Source organism: Malaclemys terrapin, chromosome 11, assembly GCF_027887155.1.
Source record: "Malaclemys terrapin pileata isolate rMalTer1 chromosome 11, rMalTer1.hap1, whole genome shotgun sequence".
Taxonomy (NCBI): Eukaryota; Metazoa; Chordata; order Testudines; family Emydidae; genus Malaclemys; species Malaclemys terrapin.
In genome coordinates, this window is record NC_071515.1 from 2,189,158 (window position 1) to 2,215,645 (window position 26,488).

At 41.2% G+C, this 26,488-nt stretch overlaps 1 protein-coding gene across 3 annotated transcripts in view; it reads right to left on the reverse strand.

The window, feature by feature from the left end:
• The window catches only part of DIP2A (disco interacting protein 2 homolog A), a 206,368-nt gene that overhangs the window by 107,942 nt on the left and 71,938 nt on the right, over positions 1-26,488 (reverse strand). For 2 of the 3 annotated variants that reach the window (XM_054043478.1, XM_054043480.1), the window contains exon 3: positions 4,439-4,558. The exons of the other annotated variant lie outside the window; for it this stretch is intronic. In XM_054043478.1, the coding sequence (XP_053899453.1) occupies positions 4,439-4,558 (120 nt within the window). The remainder of the gene's footprint in view (positions 1-4,438; positions 4,559-26,488) is intronic. 3 annotated transcript variants of the gene reach the window in all.

Here is a 26,488-nt window from a genome sequence, read left to right on the forward strand (position 1 = left end):
TAAACTTCTTCAGTTGATTGATATTTTTCATTTGATTTGGTTTCAACTGGCACGGTCATGGTTTACAAAAGTAGGAATAAACAGTCAATGTTCAACAGATAAAGAGGTCAGTAATGGCAATGCTTACTAAGCTGAGGACCAAGCCCACTAACCAAAGTGGAAAAACCCCCTGTGCAATGCCGTTTCCATTTTAAAGAAAACTGTTGTTATATACAGTATTTAACTGAAACATACTGTCAATCAATTTTCTATTTACTGTTTTAAAAGTGTAATTTAAAACTAAGATGTGCTATATTTTCTTTCCTTCCCCCCCCTCGGCCCATTTCCCACCTTATTTCCTATAAATAGATTATTGTGCATCTTTTTATACATTTTCAGTGCATTCTCTTTTCCTTCTATTTCTGCACCTAATACTAAGGAACCATACTAGGATCAGTGCTATTTAATACGTTCATTAATTTTCTGGAGAAGGGGAAGAAACAATGAAGTGGCAAAATTTGTGGAGGACAAAATTATTTAGGTTAATCAGAATGAGAGAAGACTCAGGAACTATAGAAAGACTTGCCTAAGGCTAGCAATTGACAGATGGATTCAACTGTATACAAGTGCAAGGCAACAACCATAAGGAGGAACAATTTTAACTAATCACTCTGGAAAGAGATCCCTGACCTGCAATACTGCGCTCCATTCAATCATCTCATCTTAAAAAAGATACAGTATATATAGAAAGGGTACAAAGAAGGGCAAGAAAAAGTATGTAGAGGCATGTAAAGACTTTGGGACCAGGAGAGATTAAAAAGATCAGGACTATAAATCAGAAAGGAAACAAAGAAGAGGGGATATGACAGAAGTACGTAGAACAGAACAGTACCCAGACTGGTCACTTGGAAACTCCTATTTACCCCTCTCATTATACTAGCACAAGGGGACATCCAGTGTAAGATAAAACGCAACATTTTAATGTGATAAAAATACCTTTTTAATTTTTAAACACAACTTAAACTAGGTGGAACTAATTAACTTAGACACTATTGAGGCCAAGAACTTAGCAGCAATTAAAAAAGGATGAGATGTATGTACGAACATCAACAGCTACAGTAGCTAGATTGAAATTGAAAAGACAGTCATATTTCAGGACACAGGCCAACTGGCTGTGGTCAGAAACAAACTTCCCTTATGCACAGGTTATTTCACATAATCTACCATGTGGTTCCTTACTTTTTCCTCTGAAGCATCTGGTACTGGCCACTACTGGAGTCAGGATATTGGATTGCTGGTCAGACCCAGTATGGAAAGTCCAATGTTCAATTAACATTCCATTTGGTTCAATGCAGGAATCTATGGCTGCTCTGGTAGTGTGCAAGCATAATGGGAAACAATTTTCTTTAAGTCCTTCCTACAGAAGAAAAATTTTCTAAAACTTTTCTCCCACTGCTAATACCAGTTTAGTTCCACTACTGTTAGGAGCATCAGGAGCCCAAATGCTGTAGATGCCATCACTGGCATTTAACACTACTTTGATTAGACATGCTCCACACAAGGTTCTGTGATGCAGCACCACAAGGATCTCTCATATAAGTTACATCTTTTAGCCAACGTACAGAGTGTACTTTGAAAAATAACCATCTTATTAGGGTGGTTGATATTCAGGCTGAAACATTTTAGGGAAGGAAAATTAAATCAATAACCACTAAGCTAAAATTCTTCACTGTATTTCAAACAAAATTAAAAGCAAGCCCATAGAACGGGAAATAGAACAAGCTTGGATAATATTTTCTCAATTAATATTAAAACTCCAGGGAAATGAAGACAAAATACACTCATATTTGCCCTTTTATCTCCTTTGGTCATAAAAATAAAATAAAGATGGAGGGAGCTGCTGGCTGCACAGATCTGAAGTTGCACTAGCTTGCAAGCTCTCTGGATTTATTCTAAAAACACCGTGGCCTCTGAAAGATGTCATGTCTATATTATCTTGGCTGGGCACATGGCTAAACAGTACCATAAGCCGAATATAAATCAAGACATGCCCTTTAACAATGAATCTGGTATCCTCTTAGCACACTAGGGTCTTCTGAAACACCACACAGGAACAAAAGAATCCAGTTACATATATTCCAACTGAGAATTTTTCCCCCTCTAACACCACATTTTAAGCTTTCAAACACAGAAGTACACTTCCTGCTAGCATTTTAAGGATAAGTTTTAGTTGGTATAGCAGAGGGTGAAAACAACAGGATCATGGTAATTGCCATACTGGATGGGACCAGTGGGTTCATCTAGTACATTATCCTGTCTCTGACAGTGATCGGTAACTGTTACAAAAGATAAAAACCAAGATAGAAGCAACATTCATCCAGTAGCCACATCAAAACAGGACTAATTTTTTTTCTTGACTGTTCAAAATCTGGTCACTAAGAAAACTTGAAATTCAAAAAGGAAGGATTTGCTAGGCTTAGAAGTCGTGATAAACATTAGAATGTTAAACGGAAGTAAATTACAAGTCAATTTGGAACACGACTCTAGAAATACTAACTGAAGTTTCTGGAACAAAGAAGAACAGCACCAGTGGCAGCTAGTATGCCTGTTCTCTGAAAGAGTGTTCACTTACTGATATCTATGTATGCTAGCTGAAATTGTTCCCAAGACTACCCCAATAACTATTACCAGTGGGAATACAGTAGAACCTCAGCATTATGCACACCAGAGTTATAAACTGACCGGTGAACCACACACCTCATTTCGAACTGTAAGTACGCAATCAGGCAACAGCAATGACCAAAAAAAAAAATAAAATAAAAAAAGGGGGGGGGGGGGAGGAAATCTAGTACAGTACAGTGTTAAACGTAAACTACTAAAAAAATAAAGGGAAAGATTTAAAAGAAGATTTGACAAGGTAAAGAAACTCTGTGCTTGTTTCATTTAAATTAAGATGGTTAAAACCTGCATTTGTCTTCTGCATAGTAAAGGTTCAAAGGTGCATTAAGTCAACTTTGAATTATAAACTTTTGAAAGAAAAACCATAACATTTTGTTCAGAGTTATAAATAACTGCCATTCCTGAGGTGTTTGTAACTCTGAGGTTCTACTGTTCAGGTTTCCACACAATACAGTAGAACCTTCCACACAATACAGTATCTTTTTATTATACCACCAACACCGTAAAATTAGACACAAAAGGCCTTCGTATGGTTACTGCCCTAGTTTGTCCTTTTCTCCACATCAACCAATGATAGGCTTCCTCTACAGTGTATTTTTAGATATATATTGAACATTTTATTTGCTGATAGTAAAATTATATTGCAAATAAGTTTGATACACAAAAGAGATGGAATTTAAAGCAAATGACTAAATTATATATTAAAGTTAATCTTAAGCATCCCATTTAATTAATTCTCTTTGATATTCATTATTATCCTCATCCCCAAACTTCAGAAAATCTATTCTTCGGATTGCACATATCTTTCCTAAAAGCCCTTGCACATGCTACCCAAACCACATAAAAGATCCCATCAAACCTTGGATTCTTCAAAAACAAACCATGGAGATGTAATGCCTTGATTTTAGGAGCAGAGTTTTCTCAATGGGAATGCCAGCAATAAAAATGTGAAGCCATAAATACTGGTGCCAAGTAGTTAAAAGCAAGGTGACCGAAGTATTAGTAAGATATTACTTCAAAAATTTACATTATGCAGCCAATTTCTCTAGATATCGCCTTCCTCCCCAGTCCTGGGACCCTCAACAGCACACCGAAACAACATTCTAGTTAGAAGCCCGTGGATAGACTTACCAGATGATGGCTTTCAAAAAGCACCTGCCTTTCTCAGTATTGTGAGAAGGAATTTCACATCAAAACACAATGTATTTTAGCCACCTGAGCAGCAACAATGGAAGCAGGATATGAGGAGGATATGGGTATTTTCATAGAAATTTCCCAAAACACGTTTCTTTGTTGCACTGAAGCATGTTTAAAAGTTCATGTAGAATATCCATTGTGATGTTTCCATTACTTGAGTGTATTTGCTTCAAATCAGGAAATGTTTGAAAGAGAGCTTTGGTAAATGGTAATTCTATAACCCTTATGTGAAAAAAAATCATAACCTTGTAAAAATTAGCACAGGGTGCTCCAATGATAGGAAGCAAGACCGGCAGACGAGAGGAAATTGTTAAGCATGGTTTAAGTCCATAAAAAGGAAAACATCAGAATGTGTTTATGATTGTCTTTCTTCCCCAATCATTTTCTCCACTTTGGAGTTGGCCAAGCATTGCCTATATGTATATACAGCACAGCTGGTTGGACACATTTCCTCATATCTTGCCTTCTTCCAATATGGAAAGCACTTCACTTGGCTCCTTAAGCATAATGTATGTACCTCTTTATGGGTGTAATGATACTGTTGGGGCACCCATTTTGTTTTAGCTGCACAGATTTTCCTTACCAGATCGGAAGCGCTCATCTCTGGAGTTGGTAGAACGTGATTTTTGCTGTTTAGATACAGCAGCTGTAGCCTGTGAAGAGCCTGGGATTCTGTTCTCTGCTTGCAGGGATGGATCTACACCTGAAATACAATTCCACCTCATGTAAACAATTCACAGACAATATCTGGTCAGTGATGTATGAATGCTTGTATCTCCCATTACAAGGAGAACTACTTTTTTAGAAAAAGTAAAATATACCATCCAAGAGCCAGGTTTAAAAACTATTTCCACAGGTTACAATGAAAAAGGATATTTAATTAAATTCCAATAGTTGAAGTATTTTTACAAAATCTGATGCTGACTCACAAATGTTAATTCATGCCACCTATCTGTAAAGCAGAACTAGACCATAGCTCAGTCAATATTAAAAAAAAAAATCTAATTTTCTTACCTGCAGCTTCAGTTTCTATGATTCAAATCCATCAATCTGAACTGATTATTATTTTACCCAGATCTAGCCAACATTTCTGAACAATTGAAAATACAACTACTTCTATCAACACCACATGTAAAGAGTGCTTATCAAAAGCAGTGCCTTCATCCTAGTCCAGAGACAAGTTAATGGAAAGATCTGACAGGCAGATCTAAATCCCAGAAACTATTTCACATAAGAAATTATTCTGCATCACAGATCATCCAAATGGACTGAAAGAACTTACTGTAAAATGTCAAGAGAAAAAGCTGAGACAATGGGGCAGGGGTAAAGGAATATCTTTTATTGGACCAACTTTTGAGTTACACAGAGCTCGTCTTCAGGTCTGGGAAAGGTACTTCCAGCATCACAGCAAAATGCAAGGGGGAACAGATTGTTAGCATAAGTACTTAGTACATAATGTAAGGGACCGTTCAAGGTAGCATGGCCCATTAACATCTTTGCAGTCATAGGATAAAAAGGAGGGTTAATGGGTTACAGATTGTTGTAATAAGCCATAAGTCCAGTTCAGTCTATGATTTTCAGTGTCTAGCAGAGTAATTAATTTAAGCTCCCAGGGTCATCTTATGAAAAAGTGCCGTGCAGGTTTCCTTTAAGGACAAGGACTGAGAGGTCAGATATAGAGTGATCGCTTTCTGAGAAGCATTCAGCCGCAAGTGACAGGACGTTTTTGTCTTTTATCATTTTCCTGTGTGAATTCATTTGAGTGCGTAGTGATTGTTTGGTTTCACCCACAAAGCTGTTATTGGAGCATTTAGTGCACTGGATGAGGTACACCACATGTTGTGATAAGCACCTGTAGGATCCATGGATCTTGAAAGGTGAGTTGTGTGTGTGTGTGTGTGTGTGTGTGTGTGTGTGTAGGGTTGATCATTGTAGCAGTGACGATATGTCTGCAGGTTTTGCATCTGTTGTTCTGGTAGGATCTGGTGCCACTTTGAGTTGGTGTCTCCTGGTCTGTGGGGATCCTGCTTCTGATGATGAGCTTGTAGAGGCTGGGGGATTGTTTGAAGGCCAGAGGAGGGGGTTCAGGAAAGTTTTCTTTCAGGATGGAGTCCCCATTGAGTATGGGTTGTATTTGTTTGATGATACCCCATATGGGTTCCAGTGTGGGGTGACAGGTGACAAGCAGGGGTGCATGGCCAGAGGGGTTATTTCTGTATTGAAGCAGGTTCTCTTAGGGTATTTGGATGGCACATGCCATGATGTGATCTACTTCTCTGGTGTGGTGTCCTTGTTTGGTGAAGGCGGTTTTAAGTGTGTTAAGATGAACCTGGACTTTCTCCTCGGAGCATAATCTTTGGTATTTGAGTGCCTGGCAGATTTCTTGGTGTGTTTGGACTGGTTACTGGATTTAAGAAGGTAGGTGTGGGGATCCATGAGTTTCTTGTATATGGTGGTCTGTAGGGTTCCATTGCTGAAGCCCATTGTGGTGTCCAGGAAGTTGATGCTAGTGTGGGAGTGTTCCAGAGAGAGTTTGATAGATGGGTGGTGGTTGTTGAAGTTGTGGTGGAAATCTATGAAGACGTTTAAGCGGTCTGTCCGGAGGATGAAAATATCAGGAATATCACTGGTTTCCTGCTGCATTTGTCGAGAAATTCTTCCTCAAAGTGGCCCATGAAGAGGTTGGCATATGGGGAAGCCATCCTAGTACCCATGGTTTTGACAAAGAGCTATGGATGAGGAAGAAATGGATGAGTTTGGCGATGTGTTCGGGTTGGATAGCGAACAGTGGTCCATTGACTTGTAAATATTTGAGGCAGACAGCTACGCCGTCATCGCGAGGGATGTTGGTATATAGGGAAGAGACATCCACAGTGGTGAGGATGGTGTTCTGAGGCAGGCTGTTAATGTTGTGGAGTTTGTGCAGGAAGCCAGTTGTGTCCTGGAGGAAGCTGGCCCTTTGAGTGGCGAATGGTTCGAGGATGGTTTTTATGAATCCCAATATTCCTTCGGTAAAAGTGCCGTGGCTAGATACGATGGGTCTGCCTGGATTCCTTTGTTTGTGTATCTTGGGAAGCACAGAGAATGCCCCTGGGATACGTTCGTGGGGGATGAGTTTCATCCTGGATTTTTTGGGGGAAGAATTTGATGATATCCTTAAATTCCTGGGTAAATTGTGGTGTGGGGTCTTCGAGTTCTTTGTAGTAGGTGGTGTCAGAGTTGTTTGTTGGCCTTGTTAACGTAATCATTAGAGTTGAGGACTACAATGGGGCCCCTTTGTCTGCAGGTTTGATCACTATCTGGTGGTTAGATTTCAGGGACTATACGGCTGTCCTCTCAGCAGTGGGGAGATTATGGTGAATGTGATGTTTAAGGATTTCACAATCAATTTTTTCCCCTGAAGCAATCAACTTAATGATCAAGAGTGTTGTTTCGTTAGCTCTGTGGCGTCCAGTCAGATGATTCTTTTTTCTTATGATTGTTGGTGGAGACATGGTGTCTACCTTAAACAGTCCCTTACAATATGCACTAACTACTAATGCTGAACAATCTGTTCCACCTTGCATTTTGCAGTGACGCTGGGAGTACCTTTCCCAGACCCAAAGAAGAGCTCTGGGTGGCTTGAAAGTGTCTCTCTCTCATCAACAGAAGTTGGTCCAATAAAAGATATTACCTTACCCACATTGTGTCTCCAATATCCTGAGACCCACACAGCTACAACTAACACTGCATACAACAAGAGAAAAGGTGTGAATTGCCCAGCACTAAGATACAGACTTCATCCTAAAATCAACTTGGTAGGGGCTCAAATCTAGCCCATTATCCTATGAAAATCATTTACTTAATAGGAAACAGTTCTCTGCCACGAAAGCAATTTAAGACGTAGTTACCTTAATTCTACAGTAAGTCAACCCAGCACCAGAGTAAGCTGAAAGAACAATCTGACATTTCCCTATTTTAAAAATAAAAACAGAAAAGTGTTCCTTCCTCTGCCAAGCAACTCGGCAAATAAGGCAGCCAGATTATGCAAGGATGACAGAGGGCAGGGATGAGGAATGTAAGTGTGTGTAATAAGAGTTGATGTAAAAGAACAGAACCTAGAAGATTCATATTTTATAAGATCCCTATAACAGCTCCAAGAGAAACTCAGTGGAGACCAACAATCCCAGCTTGCTGACAAATGAAAGGACAAAACGGTTAGAGACCCAAACTTAATAACTATTAAATCTCTCGCCCAGAAGACGAACTCTTGCACCTTTAACTACTACTACTAAAATCTACAGGGAAACTCCCAACCTTGAACTGAACGCTTTCACTTAATGCTTTTATCCTCTCATCTACTATGGAAGCTTTGTCAAAAACTATACAATCAAAATCTAAAAAAAGATAATTAATTCAAGTTCTCAGTTTCGTCAAGGAAAGCAATGGGATACCAAAACAAAATATAAAGGAACAAAACAATGATCCATTTAGTTTGCTCTGTCTCTGATACTGAAGAATGGTAGATTTTTCAAAAGAAAGCATAATCACCATAATTTAATTGTGCAATGCTACATCATGAGAGCCAATTTCTCCCTAACACCAACAGGTGACAGTTTATACATTGAAGTAGTATTTTATCCTTACTTGTACAACTGCGGATACATTTTTAATGTTTATTAGGCTATTTGCCTTACTATCACATGGTATGTTGTGTAAAATATATATTTCCTTTGACCCATGTAAAATCTGCTGCAATAACTAATTCTTGTTCTTGTATCAACGCAAGTCTGAGCACCCACTTGTCATAGAGTATCTATTTTACATAGAGTATCTCTTATCTGTCTCTCCCGTACTCTTTTCTTTTCCAACCTAGTCCCAGTCTCTTTAGCACTAACGACAAGCTCTCTCAAAATCCAGATGCTGGAGGAAAGAAGCTTTTGATACACTCATTCACTGACTCATAAGAAAGCAGGTGCCAATTCTTACCGAAGGAATACTAATATACTTAGAGAAAAGCACAAAGGAAGAGAGAAATGTGTGTGATATTTTTCATCTTACACAAGGATGCAAGAGATTTTTCAGCATTTATGCAAGTGGTCGTCTCCAGGAGGGTTGTTCGAAGACTTTAATATCTGGTCTTCACATCTACACGGACAGTAAGTTTTCAGAGTTTGATATAAGTATGCCAGCTGTTCTGCCTCAGCTTACCGAAGTGAATTTTCAAGTTCATTTTCTTGAAACATAATATTCTCAATGTCTTAATGTCCAAAACTCTGACAAACTTCTCATCCTCTTGACCAGACCACCTGCTCTACATCAACCTCTTTCCTTATGTATGCCTCTGTTAAGTCCATAGCATAAATCATACATCTTGTACCCTACAATTTCTGGTTTTGTATTTGCTGTCTAATAGCTAATAATTTGTTTTGCTCAGAAAGGATGACATGTGCTTGAGTTATCCATGAGGTCAGGAAAAAAAAATATGAAAGGCAAGACCTACTCGAATACTAATCATCTTGGTTGGAAAATAAGAGATGAACTGCAAATCCAAAAGAAATAGTTTTGTCCTTTACTGATTTTCTCCCTTATATGTGGAACTGGTAGGCCTACCACTGTTCATTCTAACTCCGTGTTTTCAGTTGCTTACAATTTTGGCAAATGTTAACCATTTGGTCCAAAATTTTTAATCGGTCTCAGCCTCAGGCTGATATTTTATTTATTTTTTCTGAAAGTTTCAGCAAAATAAGTAAGACATTTCTGTGAATGAAATTAGCAAAACAACTTATTTTCCCCTAAGGTTAAAAAATCTTCCACATGTTTCTTTGAAAAGTCCTTGAGCCTCCATGGTTTGGAGCAGGAACTTGAAGGTTGGTGGGGAGATAGTGGTAGGGTCAGAGAGATGCTTTCTGTTATCCTCATGAAAAATCCACCAAAATCTGGCCAAGTTACAAGTCTCTGAAAATTGCCATTTGCATGTTCTCAGTAAAACTCAGAGTCTTGCTGCTAAAATTTTAGAACATTCCATCTGCACTGACCTTCCAGCTACGTCTCAAAGATCTTGGGCTCCAGACAGAATACAGTAGTAGAAGCCACTACCACAGCTAGCTATCTCTTTGGTCTGTGAAAAGAAGTACTGAGCAAGAGGGCAGCATAAGTTTAAGTCTTGGCATGTCCACTTACTGGTATTAATGATTCTGTGTACTTCATAGTCCTTAATATCAAGCAAGGCTTTATAACCCTGAACTTGGGAGGGAGGCAAGTATTCTCTCTACATTTTACACTTTTTTCAGTGTGTCTATTGAACTGAAAAAATCAATTATTTGCTCAGTTGTACTATTAAGTTGCCTGGTAAGGTCCATTAGCGTCTGTAGCCTTTTTGGATATAAAATAAAATGTGCCTGTTTGGGGTTTTTCGGGGCGAGGGGACATTTCAAGATTTCTTTAAACACAAGGAAGCAAATAAAATAAGAGGCAAAAAGCCATTTTCCCCCTCGGCATGTCACCTTTAAGTCTTCCTGCAGCTGTCAACCTAGCTCTAAATTAAAATAGGAGCAAGATAGAAAAAAATACAGGAGAGAGGGGTTCAACATACTGCAGAAGGAAACAAAGACAAAGCAGATGATAAAACAGTGATAGCCAAGTTTTGTAATTTACTGTGGCGCCCCACAACTTTTGTTATGAAAATTGTGGGACAACCAAAATTTAGAGAACCACCAATATTTGCCTTATAGTGATCTATTTTACTATATTAAAGCCATTTTACGCACACCAATTTTCTATATAATTTCCATGTATCTATTCCAAATCCTGTACACACCCACATACCACACCCTCACCCCTTTGGAAAACTGCCTCACGCCCACTATTTCTTTAAAGTGATTTTTAGATATGAACAGTCACTTACAACAGAATTGTAAAGCAAGAAACATGCACTTTTTTGTTTGTTGCAAAATGAGACAGTAATGTTAAGTTTTTACATTAGAAATATCAGGTCTTGATGTCCCTGACTTGTTGCAGGAACTTTGTGAGAGCTGAAGAACTAATGGATACAAGACTTATCTCAAGGGACTGAAACCTGGGTGTGTCTGTTCCAGGACTAGCTGCACCTCTGCCCACCTTTTGGTCTCTCCTGCGCGCACCTAGCAAAGATGTTAGGCCTCTGGGCCTTACCTGTCTCAGGGTTGAATGTCATGATTATTCCACTCAGACTGTGACCCAGGTACACTACCCCTTGCTTATCACTGGTTCTCTTTCTCAGGGCAGGTCTTCACTACGGGGGTGGGGGGGTGGGGGGGGTGTCGATTTAAGATACGCACATTCAGCTACCCCGAGAGGTCGATTTCTACCCGCCGATTCAGGCGGGTAGTGTAGACCTAGCCTCAGGGAAACTAGATTTAAGAATAACCCCCCTTCCATGTGGGTGTCTGGGACCAATATAATTGCTATCCTATTGCTCATTCATGTATTTGTCTCAGGCACCATGTGTGAAATCATCTTTTCTGGAAAGTTTCAACACTCCCTTGCCTTCAACTGAGGGCCAAAAGACTGATCTATCCTAGCAGTATCAAGAACTATAGAACTGTGGGAAAATGAATGAATGAATAGAACACAGCCTCTAAAATTCATAAAGAATTTATTATCCATGCTTGAATTTACCAGACACTAGCCAGAGAACTAACCCTATTACCTTGTCTCTGGGTAAACCTGGGTACCTTATCTTATCTGCACACGCAAATTCAACTACCCTCCCTTACCAGGTTGACAACTCACAGATCGATCTTCCTACTCCAGACCTGTCTCCTGTCAAAACAAAAATGTCAGGCCCAGTCTGTCATCGTCTCATGGATGTTGACCCATCAGCTCAGGATCGGCATGGCTAACCCAGAGCTCCTAATTCTCCTGTTCCTAATCCCATCCACCCACACCCTCGCTGCTTCTCTTCTTGATCGCTGTGGGCAATGCCATAATTCTGTCGGTCACTCAGGCCCGTAATCTGGGTATCATCTTCAACCTGGACCCCTCACTAGGTTCTCATATCCAGGCTGTGTAAATCTGGCCAATTTTTTCTGCACGGTGTCCCTAAATTCCAGCATTTTTTACTCATCCACAGCTAAAACGCCCATCATCTGCAGCACCCTTCTCTCTGGCCTTGACAAATGCAATCATGGCCTGCTCATATCTGTTCAGAATGCTGCTACAAAGATCATTTTCCTGGCCCATTGCTTTGACCACACCACCCACCCATTTTCAAGGCCCTTCATGGTCAAACACCCAAACACCTTGTTCAGCCTCTGATTCCAGTCTCCACTGCCCACTTACGTTTTAAACAAGCATCTTTGTGCTTTCTCCTATGCTGTCCCTCACATTATGGAGGCATTCATTCTCTTTGAACATCTACAAAGCTAACTTAATTACCCACCTTCAAGCTCCTCCTCAGAACTCTCATTTGCCATGATCCCTACAAAACCACACAACAGTTAGGCAGGCTGCTGGTGTGCAGAAGCTACTGCCTAACATGCTGATCAATACAGTCTCTATTTCCTTGTACTGTATCTGTATTCCTCTTTTGTCTCTTATCTTATATTTACACTGTAAACTCCTTGGCGCACAGGCCTTTTTTCTTTTAAAATACACTGTTTGTACAGCCCAGGGGACAGCGTGGTCCTGGTCCATGGCTAACGTTGCTAGCAAACAACAGATACAGTTACAGAAGGTGAAAAGGGCCCCAATTAGCCAGATTTAAGGGCAACACGCTGGTGAACAGCCTAGCTCCCCACCTTCTCCAGCTGTTAGGAATCCTGAATGCCATTCCTGGATCCTGGCTTCGACACTACGAGTTTGTATCAGCCTCTAGTTCGCAGTTATCTGATGCATGCCAAATCTTCCATCCCCCCCTCTGACTGCCAGGAGGGAGAATGCTCACCTGCACACAGCAACAAGGCTGATGCAAGAGTGTGTGGAGGGAGGAGAGAATAACTGCTAGAAGGGCAGAAGGGGTCTCCATTGCATTGTCTCAGCCTGCAGCTGCACCAGCGTGCATCTGGTTTCAGCAAACTATCCCTCCCTGACTACTGCTGGAGGAAGGTGGCAACGAAATACTCGAACCCATCCCTCACCTCCTGGCTGCTAATGGGTGGGCAGACTAAGGCCTATGCTACTCGATTATGGGTTTCACTGCTGCCCACTGTGTTCTGAAAAACAGCAAGGGGAGTGCTAGAGCTGCCTGCCTGGTGCAGACTCTGGAAGATAGCAGTGCACATTTGGAGCATTATTTTCACAAGTTTCAGGGTAGCAGCCGTGTTAGTCTGTATCCTCAAAAAGAACAGGAGTACTTGTGGCACCTTAGAGACTAACAAATTTATTAGAAAGAAGAACAGGAGTACTTGTGGCACCTTAGAGACTAACAAATTTATTAGAGCATAAGCTTTCGTGGACTACAGCCCACTTCTTCGGATGCATATAGAATGGAACATATAATGAGGAGATATATATACACACATACAGAGAGCATAAACAGGTGGGAGTTGTCTTACTAACTCTGAGAGGCCAATTAATTAAGAGAAAAAAAAAAAAAAAAACTTTTGAAGTGATAATCAAGCTAGCCGAGTACAGACAGTGTGATAAGAAGTGTGAGAGTACTTACAAGGGGAGATAGTCAACGTTTGTAATGGCTCAGCCATTCCCAGTCCTTATTCAAACCGGAGTTGATTGTGTCTAGTTTGCATATCAATTCTAGCTCTGCAGTCTCTCTTTGGAGTCTGTTTTTGAAGTTTTTCTGTTGTAATATAGCCACCCGCAGGTCTGTCACTGAATGACCAGACAGGTTAAAGTGTTCTCCCACTGGTTTTTGAGTATTTTGATTCCTGATGTCAGATTTGTGTCCATTAATTCTTTTGCGTAGAGACTGTCCGGTTTGGCCAATGTACATGGCAGAGGGGCATTGCTGGCACATGATGGCATAGATCACATTGGTAGATGTGCAGGTGAACGAGCCCCTGATGGTATGGCTGATGTGATTAGGTCCTATGATGATGTCACTTGAATAGATATGTGGACAGAGTTGGCATCGGGGTTTGTTACAAGGATAGGTTCCTGGGTTAGTGGTTTTGTTCAGTGATGTGTGGTTGCTGGTGAGTATTTGCTTTAGGTTGGGGGGTTGTCTGTAAGCGAGGACAGGTCTGTCTCCCAAGATCTGTGAGAGTAAAGGATCATCTTTCAGGATAGGTTGTAGATCTCTGATGATGCGCTGGAGAGGTTTTAGTTGGGGGCTGAAGGTGACAGCTAGTGGTGTTCTGTTATTTTCTTTGTTGGGCCTGTCTTGTAGGAGGTGACTTCTGGGTACTCGTCTGGCTCTGTCAATCTGTTTTTTCACTTCAGCAGGTGGGTATTGTAGTTTTAAGAATGCTTGATAGAGATCTTGTAGGTGCTTGTCTCTATCCGAGGGATTGGAGCAAATGCGGTTATATCTTAGAGCTTGGCTGTAGACAATGGATCGTGTGGTGTGTCCTGGATGGAAGCTGGAGGCATGTAGGTAAGTGTAGCGGTCAGTAGGTTTCCGGTATAGGGTGGTATTGATGTGACCATCGCTTATTAGCACAGTAGTGTCCAGGAAATGGACCGCTTGTGTGGATTGATCTAGGCTGAGGTTGATGGTGGGATGGAAATTATTGAAATCATGGTGAAATTCCTCAAGGGCTTCTTTTCCATGGGTCCAGATGATGAAGATGTCATCAATGTAGCGCAAGTAGAGTAGGGGCGTTAGGGGACGAGAGCTAAGGAAGCGTTGTTCTAAGTCAGCCATAAAAATGTTGGCATATTGTGGGGCCATGCGGGTACCCATAGCAGTGCCGCTGACTTGAAGGTATATATTGTCCCCAAATGTGAAATAGTTGTGGGTGAGGACAAAATCACAAAGTTCAGCCACCAGGTTAGCTGTGACATTATCAGGGATACTGTTCCTGATAGCTTGTAGTCCATCTTTGTGTGGAATATTGGTGTAGAGGGCTTCTACGTCCATAGTGGCCAGGATGGTGTTTTCTGGAAGATCACCGATGGATTGTAGTTTCCTCAGGAAGTCAGTGGTGTCTCGAAGATAGCTGGGAGTGCTGGTAGCGTAGGGTCTTAGGACAGAGTCTACATAACCAGACAAGCCTGATGTTAGGGTGCCAATGCCTGAGATGATGGGGCGTCCAGGATATCCAGGTTTATGGATCTTGGGTAGCAAATAGAATACCCCTGGTCGGGGTTCTAGGCATGTGTCTGTACGGATTTGTTCCTGTGCTTTGTCAGGGAGTTTTTTTAGCAGATGGTGTAGTTTCTTTAGGTAATCCTCAGTGGGATCAGAGGATAATGGCCTGTAGAATGTGGTGTTAGAGAGCTGTCTAGCAGCCTCCTGGTCATATTCCAATTTATTCATGATGACGACAGCACCTCCTTTGTCAGCCTTTTTGATTATGATGTCAGGGTTGTTTCTGAGGCTGTAGATGGCGTTGTGTTCAGCATGGCTGAGGTTATGTGGCAAGTGATGTTGCTTTTCCACAATTTCAGCCTTTGCACGTCGACGGAAGCAATCTATGTAGAAATCCAGTCTGTTGTTTCGACCGTCCGGAGGAGTCCATGCAGAATCCTTTTTTTTGTAGTGCTGGTAGGGAGGATTCTGTGGGTTAGTATGCTGTTCAGAGGTATGTTGGAAATATTCTTTGAGTCGGAGACGTCGAAAGTAGGATTCTAGGTCACCGCAGAACTGTATCATATTCATGGGTCTGGAGGGACAAAAGGAGAGGCCCCGAGATAGGACAGACTCTTCTGCTGGGCTAAGAGTATAGCTGGAAAGATTAACAATATTGCTGGGTGGGTTAAGGGAACTACTGTTCTGGCTGCTTGTGGCATGTAGCAGTTTAGATAGTTTAGTGTCCTTTTTCCTTTGTAGAGAGGCAAAGTTTGTCTTGTAAATGGCTTGTCTAGTTTTTGTAAAGTCTATCCATGAGGAAGTTTGTGTGGAAGGTTGGTTTCTTATGAGAGTATCCAGTTCTGAGAGCTCATTCTTAATCTTTCCCTGTTTGCTGTATAGGATGCTGATCAGGTGGTTTCGCAGTTTCTTTGAGAGTGTGTGACACAGTCTCTCAGCATAGTCTGTGTGATATGTAGATTGTAATGGATTTTTTACCTTTAGTCCTTTTGGTATGATGTCCATCTGCTTGCATTTGGAAAGGAAGATGATGTCTGTCTGTATCTGTACGAGTTTTTTCATGAGGTTGATGGATTTCCATTCCATACGGCTAAATGCAGTGCCTTGCATAATGACAAGTTTCAGAGTAACAGCCGTGTTAGTCTGTATCCGCAAAAAGAAGAACAGGAGTACTTGTGGCACCTTAGAGACTAACAAATTTATTAGAGCATAAGCTTTCGTGGACTACAGCCCACTTCTTCGGATGCATATAGAATGGAACATATAATGAGGAGATATATATACACACATACAGAGAGCATAAACAGGTGGGAGTTGTCTTACTAACTCTGAGAGGCCAATTAATTAAGAGAAAAAAAAAAAAAAACTTTTGAAGTGATAATCAAGCTAGCCGAGTACAGACAGTGTGATAAGAAGTGTGAGAGTACTTACAAGGGGAGATAGTCAACGTTTGTAATGGCTCAGCCATTCCCAGTCCTTATTCAAACCGGAGTTATTGTGTCTAGTTTGCATATCAATTCTAGCTCTGCAGTCTCTCTTTGGAGTCTGTTTTTGAAGTTTTTCTGTTGTAATATAGCCACCCGCAGGTCTGTCACTGAATGACCAGACAGGTTAAAGTGTTCTCCCACTGGTTTTTGAGTATTTTGATTCCTGATGTCAGATTTGTGTCCATTAATTCTTTTGCGTAGAGACTGTCCGGTTTGGCCAATGTACATGGCAGAGGGGCATTGCTGGCACATGATGGCATAGATCACATTGGTAGATGTGCAGGTGAACGAGCCCCTGATGGTATGGCTGATGTGATTAGGTCCTATGATGATGTCACTTGAATAGATATGTGGACAGAGTTGGCATCGGGGTTTGTTACAAGGATAGGTTCCTGGGTTAGTGGTTTTGTTCAGTGATGTGTGGTTGCTGGTGAGTATTTGCTTTAGGTTGGGGGGTTGTCTGTAAGCGAGGACAGGTCTGTCTCCCAAGATCTGTGAGAGTAAAGGATCATCTTTCAGGATAGGTTGTAGATCTCTGATGATGCGCTGGAGAGGTTTTAGTTGGGGGCTGAAGGTGACGTGGGCTACAAAGAAGAAGCTGCATCCGAAGAAGTGGGTTGTAGCCCACGAAAGCTTATGCTCTAATAAATTTGTTAGTCTCTAAGGTGCCACAAGTACTCCTGTTATTTTCACAAGACGACCCAGGATTTTCAAGGGCAAGGTTAAGTTATGCAGAAGATTCTGACCTCACTCATCAATAAAGGGTTCACAGTCACCACTAGTGAGAGCATTTTTCAGTTCTTGTATAGTCAAATACCACTAGAGAAACTGTTTTCCTTAAACCTTTCAACTATTAAATCCCTATAAAAAGGTCATTGGGTTTGGAAAAGGCCATACAAAAGCCAGATAACTATGTACATGAACAACCTGACCGATTCTACCACCAAGTAATTCAGGTTTAGAACTGTTTCTACTCAACAAAACAAAATCTGACAGAAAAGTGTGCTATGCTCTTTCATTGTTAGGGTTCTTCCCCCTCAAATTTTAGTAGGACATGTATCTCCAAAAAGAAATCAATGTATTCAGAGATTTCCTCCCCTCCACCAGAGTCTCAGCATAACTCCCATTAACAGCAATGAAAAGACTTGCATTGAATTGGATGGAAATTGGCTTGGGCCCTCAGCAAACCTTTACTGCTAACTACATGGTGGCTGCCTGGATACCAATAAGTAACAAATTATTTAAAATATCCGACTACTTTTTTTCTGAAGATAATGAGTTATCAGATTGCACTTGGAGAGATGTATTCTCTATAACATACGATGAATACAAATACAAGACTATATTATTCATTCAAATAAATACCACTGCAGCCTATGCTGCTAACAAGATATTACAATTTAATTTCCTTTTAAAAGGAGACAAATTAAAAACATTAAATACCGGCACTTAGAACTACAACATCTTTTGAACAAGCTGTTAAGTTCTATCCTGTGCACAAGACAAGTTGCAGTGTGCTATAGGTCTATTCTATCTTCAACTTTTCCCATTACTTTCCTGCACTTATACTATTTCCATATTATCTGTATAACTCTTCAGAGCACTAGAGGGGTTATTTAAACCCTCAGTCCCACACAAGTCTTATAAACCTAGTAAATTAAAATGGTGTTTTGTGAGCTACTGTTTTCTTAAGTCAGTTATGGATTTCTGATTAATACAAGGTACTTCTTCAAAGGAGATTGAAAAGGCAGATAAATTCTATTTAACCCTGGACAGCAGTAGCATCACAGAACCTACAATTACATGTCAACTAGAATGAAGAAGTCTTCTGGGGGCAAATCTGTTGAGTCAGAACATAATACACATTACTGACGTTAAAGAAAGGTTGAGAATGAAATTGTTTCTAAACACTCAGCAATCAGATCTCAAGTCTTAAGAATGGAGAGACTTAATCTCAGCACTAAATAGATTCTGTTCATCAAATGGTAAATCTTCAGTGTTCAGCAGCCATTCTCTCAGGAAACTGAAGCGGACATCCACGATGAATGTCTTATTACAATACATGAAGTCCTGGAACGGATCCCAGAATCCATTGCATCCAATACAGCCTAAAGTGCGGTTTTTGCAATCAATAGTCCTTCATCACAACCTGATTTAAGCCCCAACTCTAAATTCAGTAGGTAATCTATCCTATTGGAGGTGATGATATTTGGATACATGGCTTGATAATGAGCTATCCTGACTTTCAAGTGGATTTGATTTTTCATTGGCAGCAGAAACAACCAGTGAAGATGGAGCTGGATGAGAACAGAAATATTCAAAGCCTCTGGGCAGTACTTGATATCATAGGCGCCAACTTTCCCTGGTGCCGGTGGGTGCCCCTTTCCCCGCCCCTGCCTTGCCCCCATTCCAACCCCTTCCCCAAAGTCCCTGCCCCAACTCTGCCCCATTTGACCCCTTCCCCAAATTCCCGCCCCGGCCCCGCCTCTTCACCGAGTGCGCCACGTTCCCCCTCCTCCCCACACTTGCCACGCAAATCAGCATTGTTGGGAGTCAGGAGGAAAAAGCGGGCACGCGGTGCGCCCAGGGGAGGAAGCAGAGTGGAGGCGAGCTGGGGCGGGGAGCACCCCCGGACTCGGCGCCTATGCTTGATATCTATGATCAGGACCTTTTGAATTAGCTGAAATTAAGGCAGGAATATTCCAAAGATTTTATGCTGGATCCAATATTCCCTCATTTATAGGTAAATTCAACTCTGCCTTGAGATGTGGATTGTACAATATCAGACAGCTAATATGCTTTTTCCTGAACCATCTCCACTGGAACGTCCAATGTTTTTGTCATATGCTTCAAGAATTTATCTTTTTACTGAAGCCTGAAGCAAAATATGCATTTAACAGCTCAACCTTCTTGATGTGATCCATTATTAGTAGGGAAATTATATTGTCACGGAGGTCATGGAAATTGTGAATTTGAATAAAGCCTGTGAAACTAAGTGGCACTGGAACCTGATGTCTGTGGTCGTAGCCCCACTCAGGTTTGGCCCTTCCACCCTTTCATCTCCATCTATGGAGGGTCACACAGGCCACACCTGAGTGGCACTGTGACCACATGTACTACGTGGCAATGCCCAGAATGGGAAGCAAGGCCCAGCCCAATGGGACAGAAGGCACTGCTGCGGGATGTGCTTGCCCTCCGATACCTCCCCCAATCCCGGATCTCATCTTACAGCACTCCCTGGCCTTTCCATGATTTATCCACCCCTCCCTCTATGAAATGTATGATATATTTCCATACCAAAATAATAGCCTTGATTATTAGCTCTCCTTCCCCACTAAACAGAGAACCTACACTTTCCTTCATCTTTTTCTTGTGTCTAATGGATTTATAGAACGCCTTCTTGTTGCCTTTCATGTCCCTTGCTAGGTGCAACTCATTTTGTACCTTAGCCTTTCTGATTTTGTCCCCACATGCTTCTGCTATTCTTTTGTACTCCTTTTTAACAATCTGTCCATGCTTCCTCTTTTTGTAGGACTCCTGTTTGATTTTCAGGTCATTAAAGAGCTCCTGGTGGAGCCATAGCATATGTCTACACAGCCATATCGGCCTCTTACTACTCTTCCTATCTTTTCTTCACATTGGGACAGTTTGTTGTCGTGCCTTTAATATTGTTTCTTTGAGAAACTGACAGCTCCCCTAAACTCCCTTTCCCCTTAGATTTTCTTTTTATGGGACCTTACCTATCAGCAATCTGAGTTTTTTAAAGTAAGCTTTTTACAAGTCCATCACCCTTGACATTCTGCTGCTCTCACTTCTTTCTTTTCCTTAGAATCATGAACTCTAGCCTTTCAGGATCGCTTTCACCCAAAACAGCCTTCAATTTTCAGATGTGCAACCAATTCCTCTCTCTGAGTCAGAATCAAGACTAAAATGGCGTCCCCTTAGTTACTTCCAGTTGGGATTCCCTCAGAGACCTTTTCCACTCAGCTCATCCAGAACATCTTGTCCAGTTTTCGGAGAACACTTCATCCAGTTTTCTGGGATCCAAAACACACTGCAACTCCAGATTTCGTTACTCAGCTTCCTTTATTTAGCATGCAGCAAAGCTGGGCTGCGTTGATCAGACTCAACCCTAGGGGATGGGTATAGGGCAAACCACATGTCCAAAGTTACACAGAAAACTTCTTCCTTTACATACATTTACACATTACATTGCATCACACTTTTGGATTGCCTTGGTAACTTTGCAAGAACCAATCCTGGAGCAGCATGCTCTGTCCCTGCATTGTACATGCTCCTTTATCTCATCTCTACTTTCCTAAATTATCTTGCCCATTCTTAGTAAATCTTCCCTGGGTGTTCTCTCTCTCTCTCATCTTAGCTGGCTCAGACATTCTGTCCTATTAGCCCATAGACCTATTTACTTATTTTATTTAGCACAAATCAGCCTAATGATCTGTTTACCTGCCCAAAAGTGAGGCCTCCCGCCACGTGTTAATTACTCATATCAGGCCAGGCCTCAGCTACATTCCAGTTAAGATAAGAGGAAGAACATTAAATATGAAGGGAGAAAGGAATGCCTGGTTTGATAAAACCTGGTTACGGCAGTAAAAGGTGCTGTCTCATCTGGTGGAACCCTGCTAGTCAAAGAAATTATGTAAGGGGAGGTCAGGTGGTAACAACTGTCGCCACTATGCTTGTGTCCCCAGAAACCTTTACAGCCATCCTGAAGAAAAAGGGGCCCTTTCCCCAAAGGAAAGGACTGTAAATAATCCATTGTAAATTATTGCTAAAGGCAGAGAATCTGATTGGAATCATTTAACTATGGACAGTTTCGTCAAAGTCACTAAAAGGAAATAAGGGGTTTCCATTTGAACTTGGCTGCCTCTGAACGTACAAGTAGGAAATGTAATCTGGGTACAGTGGTGTAAAATATAATTAGAGCAATACGGTGTGTTGAGCCAAATATTTCAGAGAAATGCAAGTATATTTGGTGTGTAATTATGCAAGATTTTAAGTACCTAAACACTCGCTTTATAAAACCCTATTTTGCACATCTAAAATGAATTGGCTTTTAAAAGATTCCACTAAAAATCCATCTGAATCTTTCATTCAAAGTTGCAAAAACTGACAGGTATTTTTTGAGCAGCTGCCAATGTTTCCTGGGAGTCTTTTCTAAATTCTCCCTCCCTCCCCAAGCCAAACACAAGTAGTTGGTATTATCTGGCTTTGATACCTCAATGTTTTAATGAAGTTCAACATCTTTTAAAGTAAGAACTAGAGAACATGGTTGAGGCTGTGGCACGAACAGCCAGAATCAGGACAGGAGGAGGAGACTCTGGACCCTTTTATAGTAATGAAACGGCAGAGGAAAATGCAGCAGAAGGAGAATGAAAAATTAAAGAGACAGCGCACCTATGGAGTAACAGCAAGGGGAGGGGGTAGTCACAAGAGTAGCAATGTTAGGAACAGCGAGCCTTAAGATGGCTCTGACAATCACTTTGATGGGGTACCTGGGAAGTTTAAACACAAAACAGTTACACTTCCTGTAAAAATTAACATGATTTTATGGCAGAGAATAAGGGTGGCACTATGGAAGGAAGCTGCGGTCGCTTGGAACATGTGTGTATCGTCAAGGGGGTAAAACAAATGTAAAGACACGCTCTTTAATTAAAATCCTAGAGGATCTAAAGAGGAGCCACAATCAGTTGGGTTTTCTTTTCAGATGGCTGTATGCTTCGGAAGCAGAAACCAGCCCAGCACCAAGAAAGATCATTGAGTTTAACCATTTAACACTCTTATCCAAAAGTTCTGCATAACTGTAGTGTAAAGTGAATGCTATTAGGAAGCAAAAACCTATACGGTAGTGTTTTGTAAAGAATGGTATTAAAATAAAGCAATTATATAAAGGGTTGAAATGCCCTAGTTTGGAAACAAATTCAACTAATGGTTTAGGATTAAATCTACTAAATATTATTTAATAATGTTTAGTTTATTAAAGTGCCAAGTGTTATTGAATTTGACCAATCTGCAGTCACTGGGGTTTGGTCAAAAATGGTTAAAAACTACTGAAAGCACTTTATAGACAAAAAATGTAAACTTTTAAAAGGCATAAGCCTGCCACGGTGGGACAGCAATGAAACTAGAGGGAGCTTGACATCGGAGTTGAGCTGTTAGGAACTGGTATGTTGCTCTGAAATCAAGCTGATAGAGCTGCTGTGGGAACACCACCAAGCATTTCAATAGAAGCTAACAGTAGAAGTATTGCCTCCATTACATGAGCAAGCACTTCAACCAGAATTAGCATGTGGAGTATTATATTTTGAAAGTCAACAAAGCATTTATCAATAAAGAGTATTTAACTGTTTTACATGATAGTTAATTTCCTATCATGAAAGATACAAATCAAAAACAAGGACATGTGTAGTAGTATATGGGAAATATATGCTATATAAAATCAGTTATCGTGGCACAGGTGGGCCGTGGAGCTTTTATAGCATGTTGGGGGTGGGGGGGAGGCCTCAGAAAGAAAAAGGTTGAGGCCCCAGGCAATTGCCCTGCTTGCCACCCCCCAACACCAGCCAACTTTGAGAGCCAAGCGGGATGGCTTGCTGTTGCCAGCAGAGGAGCTGCTGGAGATGAAACAGAAAAGACACAAGAGACACCCCACATCCAACCCTAGAAATGCCGCTGGAGTGACTGGGACAAGGGTAGGAAGTGACCCAGGGAACCCGCTTGGGTGTGTCAGGGTACCCTGTTTCAAAGGTGTAAGGGGAGGTCAGGTGGTAACAACTATCACCACTATGCTTGTGTCCCCAGAAACCGTTACAGCCATTCTGAAGAAAAAGGGGCCCTTTCCCCAAAGGAAAGGACTGTAAATAATCCATTGTAAATTATTGCTATAGGCAGAGACAATCTGATTGGAATAATTTAACTATGGACAGTTTCGTCAAAGTCACTAAAAGGAAATAAGGGGTTTCCATTTGAACTTGGCTGCCTCTGAAGCCAGTGGAGTAGGGTGGGCCCAGGTTCCCCTCCCCTCCCCACTCTCGCAGTGGGCAACACTACCCTGATAGCGCCGCGAGGCGAAGTGGCCCCTTTGAACTCTCACGAGCAGGCATTACACCCCCAGAGTATTGCCATTAGGCGATATGCCAGCCTGGGACATGCAAACAATCCTCAGAGAGAGACTTACGCAGGGGCAACAGCAGCAACTAACAAGAAGACATAAAAGTGTGCAAATTAAAGTAGGCCAACACTTAGTGTATCACATGCTTTTTCAGTCTTTTCAGCATATAAATTAAAACAAGGTTTGTCTTCCTTAATGTACACATTCTAAGTTAGTGGCTTGTCCCACTACATTCCTCATTTTACCCCTAGGGGTGTGTTTCTCCAGCTTACATCCTATTATTCTCACACTTTGAAAGATCCAGTAGGCTGAATTCAACGGTGATGTGTAAAGCTCTGTATGAAAATTTTACATTGGTAAGTAGGTAAAAGCCTATGACAAAGGAAGTCTGAGTGTAACATATAGTATACTCTGAATGGGCCAGAAAGTGGTCTAATCACACCAACTTAAGTCCTGCTGTGTGCTCTTTATCCTTTATGCTTCAGTTACTCCACGCTTATGAAACCAGGGACACCTTCATAATGGAAAGATTAAGTAGTGTTTGCAAAAGGTTACATAAATGTTGAGCATTTTAAAAAAGCCAAGAAAGAGATAACAGGTGGGAAAAGATCTCATATTTTGCTGAACAGTTCACAGTCTGGTAGTTCGTATCCATGCATTGTGTTTCACAGACAAAAAGCACCATAAAGAAAACAAGTTACCTGTGGCTATTGGTTTCTAAAAGGTATACAGAACTGTAACAGATCTCTCTGAATATCATTCTTCTCGACTTTCCCTAACTCCAAATTTGAAGCTGCCTCGGCAATCAAATAAGATACAAAGGGAAATCTTACTTTTCGAGCATGCAAAAAGCCTGTAACAGCTATTCTGTGCCTTTTGAAACAAATAAAATCAAAAGAAATCTACCACCAACACTAAGCTGAAGGTGGGTGAGTACAGAACAGATACTAGATAATGTTTTCACCTCTCTTACACTTGCATAACTCCAAGGAACAGGACTGATAAGAAAGCTACTCAAAGGTTTGTAAAAACTAGTCCCAGTGGAAATTAATTAGTAGGCAGAAAGCAGGTGAGGAAGTCAAAAGGGCAAAAATGAATTCAGGTGGGGGGTTTTCAGGGCATCAGAAATAAGGGCATGTATCTCTATTGGCTATAAACACTGCAACAAAATGCAGAGGCACTCTTAAGGGAGAGCTGCAAAAACTCAATCAAATACTTGGCCAATTCCCTAAAAAACAGGGAGGGGGGAAAAAACACCCCACCACAATCGTAAGTGTTTGACCATGACATACAGATCCCAACCCTCAATGCAAACCCTGGGAGAGAATGGACTTTCTTTTCATGCTTGGTGAAGTGCCATGTGAAGTCCTGCCACAGCGTAGGGGGCTGGACGTGATGACTTCCCAGAAATGGAGGGCTGGAAGGGACCTTGAGAAGTGCGCCTCTGATTTCCAAAACTTGTTCTTCCAAAAATCCCACCACACAAACCTACTCAAACACATTATACACCATAATAACTGTATTATTTAATGCAGCTGGATGTTCAAATTAGGCATCTGAATACATTTAATAAATACTACAGGATAGATTTAATTAGATTTCAGTGTAATCTGAATTTAAATCTAATATACGGCAGCATTTAAAGCAAGGTTTTCCAGCAAATTACACAATACATCACAACAAGAACAAGGAGTCCGGTGGCACAATACATCACAATGAATTTCATATGAATAGTGAAATGTATGATGTGGTGTCCTCAGCATTAAGTTTCGTTGCAAATACCACCAAAAATAGATACATCTTCATTCATCCTAGCCAAAATGAGACAACGCGCAAAGGTAAGAATCAAATTTTGCTGGGTGGAGAGGAGAAAGGGCTTTTCATTACTGATGAATTATTATCTGTATTGTCTTATTATTCCGCAATTTTTCTATACTGAACGATGTTTTAAGACTGTATTTAAGCCTAGTACAATCATTCCCATAGGTTGATCTGTAAACTAGCATCAGGATTCTGATTGTGGTCATGTCTTGATTTACCTAGCAACCTGGTAAGAAGATCGGTCAGTAACAATTCTACCAATATTGTCAGAGGCTGAAGAGCCCCAGAAGCCAGAGAGAGAAATGAATTCTGGTGAACCTGAGCTTAGTTTTAGTATGAATGCCCTAATTTAGAGTTTCAAAAGATATGAAGTCTTGATGTTTATCCATACTTCAGGAGGCCACTGAGGAAACTCCATAGTCCCCCACCTCCACAGCAGGATGTTTCGGCCTGTGGATGGCCTTTAGGCAGACCCCTTTTCAGGATTGTTCAATGGGGAGGACTCCAGGCCTATTTCTCTCTTGGCATCTAAAGGGGACGACTGCAGGCCTGCCCCTCTATTCCATGTATTCCCCCCTCAGAGTGGTTATATGGCTCCTTTTCCCTCTATGTTCCCCTTCTGGGAAAAAGGGCAGAGTTTCTCCTACTACATTCATAGATTCCAAGGCCGCAAGGGACCCCTGTGATCCTCTAGTCTGACCTCCTGCATAACACAGGACAGAGAACTTTCCCAATACAATTCCTTTCGAACTAAAGCATGTATTTAAAAAAACAGATCCAATTTTGATTTAAAAATTGCCAGTGATGGAGACTTCATCAAGACCTTTGGTAAACTATTCCAATACACACCTATTTCCAGTCTCAATTTGTCTAGATTCAGCTTCCAGCCATTAGATTGTGTTATACCTTTGTCTGCTAGATAAAAGAGCCCAATATCAAATATTTGTCCCATGAAGGTACTTAGAAACTGATCAAGTCACCCCTTAATCTCCATTGTTAAACTAAACAGATGGAGCCCCGTGAGTC